At 48.3% G+C, this 8861-nt stretch overlaps 1 protein-coding gene across 1 annotated transcript; it reads right to left on the bottom strand.

Annotated features, from left to right (window-relative positions):
• Positions 1-15: 15 nt before the first annotated feature.
• LOC104510772 (BTB/POZ domain-containing adapter for CUL3-mediated RhoA degradation protein 3-like) lies at positions 16-8617 on the bottom strand. The gene is given in 7 exon segments (XM_010153129.1): positions 16-121; positions 123-223; positions 784-979; positions 1998-2050; positions 2666-2752; positions 3922-4091; positions 8403-8617. Coding segments are annotated over 7 exon segments (921 nt in total). The 5' UTR covers positions 8611-8617.
• Between the last annotated feature and the right edge of the window lie 244 nt (positions 8618-8861).

Below are 8861 nucleotides of genomic sequence, written 5' to 3'. Positions count from 1 at the left end.
CCGCTGCCGCTCGGCTCACTGGTGGAGATGGGCCCTGTCGTCCGGACGCTTAATATGGATTCTGCGCACGCGTTCAATGCGGTCTCGCTCCTCGTCTTCCTCTAAGTGATGGGAGCGGCCGGGTGGCTTCCAGGAGCGCGTTGTCGGGTCCCCTCCCGTCCTGGGACTCGTACAGCAGAATGTTCAGTGTCTCCTCGTAAATGCGAGCTTCTGGGAACTCCACCTGCCCACCCAAGAGAAACAAGGTCACTCGCAACTACTGCCAGGCACCACACTACCTCACTGCTAATTCCCGACACCCTTCTGGTTTTAACATTTCTTAGTGGGACTCGAGCCATACAAATCCTTTCTAGCACAATCGTTTCTGTTCCGTTATCTGCTTTCAGCTACTGAGACCCAGCAACCAGCGTGGGGGTTGGTTTTTTCCCCAGGAGTGGCCTGTCTGCAGGGCAGACCCAGACAGATTTCTCCTGGGAAAGGCATGTCATTGCTCACCAGGATGTGTCTTTATGCAGGGACGTAAACCAAACCTGTTAAGGTTTGCCTAAAGATAAGGAACGGGACGGAGCCTGCATTATGGAATACGACGATTGCTGTGTGTTAAGGGCCACAGCCAAGCAGTCCCGGCCTGAAAGAACCCACAGGATGAGCTCCACCGTGCTGCTCCCACTCTGAACGGCACCGATTACTCTCTAGAGATGCTAAACAATGGAAGAAGTGTTCAAAACAGACGTCAGGGTGCCAGTCTGACAGCAGCTGAAGCATTCAGGGGCTCGCTCGTACCTTTGTCTGCTTTTTCTCAGTAGCGTAAACAATGGAAGTGCAACAGACTTCGGCAATCTTCCGCCCCTGCCCGTAAAAAGACCAGCAGCAGATCTCATCTCCAATCACATCCTTTATAAAGAGCACTCTCCCATTAAACCTCAAGGACAGCTTATCGAACAGCTCAATGTTCTTCAGCATGTTGTCATCGGAGTTGCTGTGAGAGACGAAGGCAGGCAGCAGTCACGTTAGGCTCGTTAAGGCAGCACACAGAACAGAAGGGGGGGTCAGGCAGTGAGCATTCACAGGCCCAGACACCCAGCTTCCTTTGACTTAGCATCTCTACCCACGTAGTGTTGTAGGAGGTATCCAGGACTCATTTGACTGGTACAAGCGGGAAAAGCTGCTGCTGAAGAAGCAGTAGTACAACAACAACAGTCCTGTGGATAACACTGTCCAAGGCCGTTCCCTGCATGTACAAAATCCTATCACCCACATGGAACCATTCCCAAGCCCAGCACCAACTGGATGGAAGCAGCGTTATGTCATGAAACATATACAGACATAAGGAAAAGGGGACAAGGTCCCAGGTTTGATTTTACCTCTTTTTGAGAATAGTGCACCACGGAGGGCTTCCTGCATTCAACTAACGTGCTGTAGCCTTTGGGAATGCAGGCCAGCCACTGGCCAGGAGCTGTGTGGTGGAGCCTCTGCCAGCTCCACCAAAGTACAGAGGAACCCCTCTGGCACACACTTAGCCCTCCATTGATGACAGTAGCTCTTTTCTGACTCAAGTTTGAAATAAATTGGGAAAAAAATGAGTGCATGCCAGGGCCAATCTGTCATTGGTTCTGATTAAAGAAAAAGCAAATGTTTATCATGGATTTTAGTCTATGAAAAACTTCAAAGAATCATAGAATCACAGATTGGTTTGGGTTGGAAGGGACCTTAAAGATCATCCAGTTCCAACGCCCCTGCCATGGGCAGGGACACCTTCCACTAGACCAGGTTGCTCCAAGCCTCATCCAGCCTGGCCTTGGACACTCCCAGGGATGGGGCATCCACAGCTTCTCTGGGCAACCTGTCCCAGTGCTCCCCACCCTCTCCGGGAAGAATTTCTTCCTGATATCTAATCTAAACCTCCCCACTTTCAGTTTAAACCCGTTACCCCTTGTCCTGTCTCTACAGGCCCTTGTAAAAAAAAAAAAAAAGAAAGCCTAGCTGAAGTCATTTACCTGGTGTAGGAATATTTGTTGTTACTTCTGTTATATAGCAACTTCACTGCTGGCTGTAAAAAAACAAACCACAGATCAGTCAGGGAAGAGCAGGAAGGGCTGGAATCTCAGCTCACTCCAAGACCCCACAGCAGAGAAGCTGCAAAACAATATGACACCATGAGGCCCAAACCCCGTGGGATTTTGTTGTTGTTGTTACTGTTGTCGCTGCTAAACTGCCACGCACGGGTTGGCAACGGGGCTGCAGCGCCCCCGACCCCTTCTGTGACTGGATCACAACCTGTTCTCACCTGCCTTTTCGCCAAGGCTAATCGTTATCACCAGCATCCTCCCCTCGACCTGCCGCAGAGAGCAGGCTGCCAGAAACAGGACACACTGATTCACTTCAGCTAAAGAAAGCATCTGTCCTTAGTAAGCAGAGGGGACAAATAAATGGAAGATCTAAAAGCCCCAAGAATCTGCTTGATCAGCCTGCTACTGCCTACGCCCTCTATTTTAATACCGTACGTGGAGAAATACAAGGCCAGGCCCAGCCTGAGCAACATTTGACTTTAAATTCAGGAGAAATGTTAAGTTAGGACCATTTTCTAAAGAACACTTGGTCACGGTCCTACACAAACCCAGGGCCAGCACCCACCCGAGCCACGGCGCAGCCTGGCCTCTCTTACCTTGTTCGAAGTAGCTATAAGTTTTTGCTCTTCTTTGGAAGACGTGATGACTGGTACCTTGCAGAATGGTTCGTACGCATCTTTGTTCTGCTGAAACAAGAGTCAGACAGCAGCGAAATGTAAATAGGCCTTAGGGCACGCTCACATCAACGGGGAAGGTCCTGCTGAGGAGCTTTGTGCGCAGCCTGTCCCTACACTGCACTGAACTGCCGTTTCAGGTCCATGCTCGGAACCGGGCTGGCACCCTGGCTACCGGGCAGCATTACTCTGGGGCCACCTGAGATGTGTATTTCTGCCCTCTACTACTCTGCAAACACAGGGACTGAATGTTACGTCTCTGTTTGAATGGCAACATCTGGAATGTGGCTTCACTCAAACAGGACACCAGTCACGGTGGCTTCAAACCAAAGGTGACAACAAAGCAGGATCCCAGCAGCCTGTGGGTGCTGTGGCTACAAGAAGCTGCTCTGGTCTGGCCAAAGGACCAACCCATTTGTTGTGGTCTAATCCCAGCCAGCAATCAAGAACCACTTCTACTGTGAAGAAAATTAACTCTACCCCCACTAAAACCAGCACACCATTCTGGGTCGGTGCTGAAGTATTAGCCTTTGTCTCAGAGCTCATGCTGATGACAGATCATTTCACAGAATCCCAGAACAGTTTGGGTTGGAAGGGACCTTAAAGACTATCTAGTTCCAACCCCCCTGCCATGGGCAGGGACACCTTCCACTAGACCAGGTTGCTCCAAGCCTCATCCAGCCTGGCCTTGGACACTTCCAGGCATGGGCATCCACAGCTTCTCAGGGCAACCTGTCCCAGTGTTCCACATCCTCCCTGGGAAGAATTTCTTCCTGATGTCCAATCTCAATCTCCCTGCTTTCAATTGTCCTGTATTCACCATGTAAGACATTTCACCACATAAGACCCCAACAGCAGCAGGCATAGCTGCAGAAAAGCCAGGCTGCTGCTCCTTGCACACTCCCAGGAGTCAGTGGAGGGAAACTGAGCAACTGCTGATCCCTCACTGTAACACTAAACCTTGAGAACAACTCTGAAGTTTTTCTGGATGTGGCCAGACTCCAGCAGCTCAATGACATGAAGTATTTCAATTCCATCCCAGCCTCAAAAAGGCACCGAGCAAAGAGCAGCAGACAAATCTCACTCTGCCCAGATGCTTCCTACCCCGAGCAGCCTCCTCTTCTTAACCCCTCGCTGCAGCTCGAGCTACCAGACTCCTCCTTAGCTCTTTGACCTACCTGCAAGGCTGCTTGGCACTCATCCACCAGCCCCTGCACCAGGTAGTACTTTGCTTCAGCCAACAACTCTTCTATCTCCCTGCGGCTCTCAGGGAGCGGCACAGCCCCGTCGCGCAGGTAGTTCAGTATTGTCCCAAAATGTTTTCCACAGCGGTCAATCAGGATCCAGCCTAGGGATGGAAGAAGATCACAGTACAGCAGAGGTAAACGTGGCAAAAGGCCTTGACACTGGCCTGGGAGTGCTGTACCAAGTAGGTTTCTACCAAGAGAGACTTGAGCCGGGGAGCAGAGAGGCAGAATGCACAGGGATTTATCGTCTCCTCCTGTGTTTTTAGTGCAGGGTATGTGGGAGTAAGGTCAGAAGCTCACTCATTACTCACAGTTCCCCAGTTACTGACAAATGAGTAACTGGAAGAGAGGAATGTACACTTCTCATCTGCAAACTAACCAGCTCTGTTCTTCCTCTACGCCTGAAACCCTGACACATTATTGTCTTGCCTGCTGTCTTAGGGCCCTGGTACCTATACGTGTGGCTGTTCGTACAGACAGCTTACTAGAGCCAACCAGACAGACCGGCAGTGTCATGGCAAACACTGCTTCAGTCTCTAGATTCCCAAAGCACATTAATTTGGTAGAACAAAGCAGTCATTAGCACAACGCCTTAAACTGCTGCAAGACATGACGCCACAGCATGCGTAAGCAGAACGCAGAGCACAGCCCCGGAGCTCACCGGCGCTGCTACGACTGACAGCGGCGCGAAGAGAACAGAGCTACAACCGAAATGCTTTCCAGGTAGCTGGCGATGAAAGGATCTGTGCTTCACCTCTCCTTGCCGGGCTGCTGCCCGAATCAGGCCGGACCCTGAGAGCTGTTAGGCAACGGCGAGGCTCGTTCCCATAAATGAACAGATGGCCACTCTTACGGGCTGCAGCTCAGGAATGCAGCGAGGAAACGCTTGTGGGGAAGGAGTCATATTTTGGACAAATAAGGAAAGTAGGTTAAAGCAGATCCTGTATGTTCTGCATGAATGGAATGACTAGTAAAGTCTGAACATTTGGTTCAATTTGGAAAGTGAACACAGCCCTTTCATGCCGTCCTGTGGAAAACCAAGATGCTCTCCAGCAGTTTACTACAGGCTTTCCATCCCCCTCGTTACCCCGCTGCCTACATAAAACACAACTCGCAATTGGAATTTTACAGACTCTAATAACCAACTAGGAAGCTGGAGGCTGGAGAACCAGAGGCAGAGAAATCAAAGAACAAAAGCCTGATCCAGGCTAATGAATAGAGTACACCTATCCAACCAGAGCACAAAAAAGCCCAATTGTCAGCGCAGAGGTACGTAAAGCAAGATCTCTCCCATTTTAAAGAGACGAGGGAGCACGAGACACAGCAATATACAGGGACACCCGTATTCCACAACTGCAGCCATTGGCAGAGTTTACTGATGTGCACCAGCACGGAGAGAAGTAAAGGGCAGACTGTGACAGCAGAATTACAATCCCCAAACTTCTTTGTTATCATCTCTGCCCTGACTCCCTCCGTAGGCTGGAAAAATCTGTTGCAACTTTATGTTTACAGATGGCGAAACCAAAGCAGAATCGCTCACTTTGGTGTGGAGGGGGGGGATGAGAAAATATTTTGAGCAGCATTGCAAAATACAAGTGACTGCTAAAACAGCTTTCAAAAAACCTTCTGTTTTAACCAAACAGCCACGCGTGCAGCCAAAACGAGATGACTCACAGGAAAACGACCCTGCTGCCACTCAGTCACGGCTGTGCTGAGAGGTGGGTTTCAGCTACAGTCATTTAAAGCCGTTTTTCAACTGGAGTGTTACAAAAATGTCCTGTGATCCATTCGCTGAGGTAGGAATGCTAATCCCTGAACTGCACGCACACACGTTAGACTTTAAGGAAATTGATCTTTTGTTTGAAAAGAAGTCTCAGGGACAGCATCCAAACACTCAACCTAAACCAGGCCACATGTTCTGACCAAGCCTTGACAGTTCAAACAGGAGCCTGACACTGCAGACTGCCTGACGCTGAACAGTCTTACTAGCAGCCGAAGGGAAGATGTGCATCTCGATCAACTGGTTAACAGCAGTGGGGAGTGAGGGGGAAAAAAAAGAGCACAGAGCAGAAAAGAAAATGGGAAACAGATGGATGCACCTGGAAAACTCACATCTTTCTATCTGCTCATTACCATAAAAATACAAGATGCCAACTTGCTACAGTTCATGAACAATTTCTAAGCTGAAAATAATCATCTGCCACCCACCGCCAAAGAAATCCAGCCTTTTCTCCTACAGCACAACTCCAGCCTTTTCTCCTGCGGCCCAACCAGCAGCATGTTGGAATTGTTAAGCTTTGAGAAAGAACTGGGGAGATGGTGCTGGGGCCAGAAAAACGCATCTAAACAAAAAGGAGGACCCCGTGTGACACATTCCACAGACTGTTTAAAAACTCTACTCCTTCCAGTTTCTCCGCAAGCCTGGCTTCTTTTCCTAAGAAACACTTTGTTTTGTGCCAGATTTTGGGTGTGACCAATTAGCAGTATTTTGAAGAATTTCAGATAAAAAGAGTTTCCCTTAACAGCTATAATGCTATTGTCCCTGTTTCCAGCATCACGCCAGGCAAGGGGAGATAAAGCAAGAACTATTGCAATGGGAGTGTCTCAGTTACAACATACAGGAAGTATCAAATTCCTATTAAAGCATAAACTGGCTAAATGGAACAGTCGCACACAAACACTGTGGGATTCACAGCAAAACAAACTTGCTGGTTTATGTCTCAAGCATGGTATTTCAGCAGATTAAACTCTGGTTACTCTCATACTGGCAGTAATATTGTCAGCTGCTCTCCACCAAGCAGTACCTGCACTTACACGAACTCTGAGCCTTGGGAACACGAGGTACCAGCACTCCTGCAGTACCTGCCAGGATGCCTGGAGGAAGTGCTGAGACCACGCCAGGGTGGGCTTCCAAGCTTAACTTGGATTTTTCTGATCCATTTCCAAACTGAAGGAATTGAGAAGATTAAATTTGAGAAGAAATTATCAAATTTTGCGAAACACGGAGCAGCTTTAGGGAGGGACGGGAAGATACTTTTGGAGTTGCCTGTAGTTTAGCAGCAAGGGGAGAGGTCTTCAATGAACTGGTTTCCACTATGACACCCCTCCAGTCTTCCCAGTAAGGGTGCCAATTCCCATTTGACAGTTGATTTGGTTTCAGTTTGACCCACAGGCTGGCTTTTTTATGCAACCGGCACAGACCCATTGGAGGTGGCCCAGAGACCCTTGATGTGGAGCCCACAGACCACAGCACCAATATTAATTACAGCAGCTGTAACTTGCAAAAGGCACGGTGTAACACCAGGAAGAATGCAGCCATTTTCCCCCCAGCTTAAATATAAGGACTTCTACTAAACCAGGAATATTCCAATAATCGTGTTGTATTTTTCACATTTTCGCCTCCAAATCCACTTCCTCCTATTTCAAGAAAGCTTATCACAAGAGCCCTACTAAATCCATCACTTGTTCCACATGACTTCTAAATACAGCCTATTCGAAAGCACTAAAAACTAAGTCCAACCCATCTGACCACATAGTACATTTTCTGCGCTTTTGGCAAGTTCAGACAACATTTTCAAATGAACTGCTCGCAAGAAAGGGGTTTTGAACCTTCAGGCTCAGCGATGCAGTAGCTATTGTTAAAGACAAGGTATCCAAGTCCATAAATGCCATTATGAGCAAAGCATCAGCACATAGATGCTTTAGAGCATCTAACTCCACAATAGAAAGCTGTGCTTCCAATTAAACTCTAACGCTCCCACAATGTGAGAAGGCAGATAGGAAACTGCGCTACCAGCTGCAGTTATCACAAACCCATTGTAGCTGGATCACAGATTTAAGCATAAATGTTTTAAAAGAATCTCAGCAGAAGATAAAATCAACATATCTCATAAGGAAGTGAAGTACCGATACTCTCACAAGAAAACAGTTGCATTTAAAAAAAAAATCAGCTTTTAGTTTATAAACCACTCCTCAATCTTCAGAGCAAATTTTATACTTGTACTTGAGCTAAGGAAGCAAGATGAGGGAACTGCCTCCTGAGTGAGCTTCAAAGTAAATACACAAGTCCGCACTCATAGTTTCTTAATCACTATCCCCACCATTTCCCATATGCTTAAGAGCTTGGGCATTACTGTTTCAAAAGGAAAAGATAGCCTGTGCTGCCTGGGACTGACAGGAGCCTCGGGACTTCTCACTGCCCTCTGGCTGTTTAGACAACTATCCAAGTCACGCGCCTTCCGACCCACATCTTTTCTCAGCTGTATCAGCTACAAGTTTTAACACTAATAAAATGTAGAAATACCTGGACCTATGATTAGATGTTCCTCATTGTTCTCTACTATTTTTCTCCAACCCCTTCTGACCTATTTTGACTGAAATAGGTGCGAGAGACGCGGGGAGCCGCCCCTTACCTTCGCTGTCCGTGAGGACTTCCATCCGGCCGCTGAACATGGCCTTGAGCATGGTGTCCTGCTTGGTCAGGGTCTGCATGGTGGTGTAGTAGAGGGCACCGCCGATGTTCAGCTTGACATACTTGGAGCTTGGACTAGTCCCTTTGAAGGAGGTAGTGCGAGTCGCAGCCGCCGGCACTGCTGAGCTCACCACACTTTCTCCCGACATCTCTTCCTGCAAGCAAGGAGTTACCAGTCAGACTCGCAGTCCCACTGCACGACACCCAATTCCGGGTTACCGTCGGTGATTTTACACAGAAGCGGCCGTAGGTGTGCTGGGCACTATCAGCCTCGTCTCTCTGCCTCAACGTTCTCAAATCTTTTAGACATTTAATTTCATCTTCTTTCTGACAGTGACATAGACCAGCGAAAGAAGGTAAATGGACTCAGCCAGTGAAGAACACTGCGAAAGCTGAGCAG

The sequence above is a fragment of the Eurypyga helias genome, unplaced genomic scaffold, assembly GCF_000690775.1.
Source record: "Eurypyga helias isolate BGI_N326 unplaced genomic scaffold, ASM69077v1 scaffold11316, whole genome shotgun sequence".
Lineage (NCBI taxonomy): Eukaryota > Metazoa > Chordata > Aves > Eurypygiformes > Eurypygidae > Eurypyga > Eurypyga helias.
The sequence above is the reverse complement of the archived record's forward strand: the minus strand, read 5'-3'. Positions and strand labels throughout refer to the sequence as shown.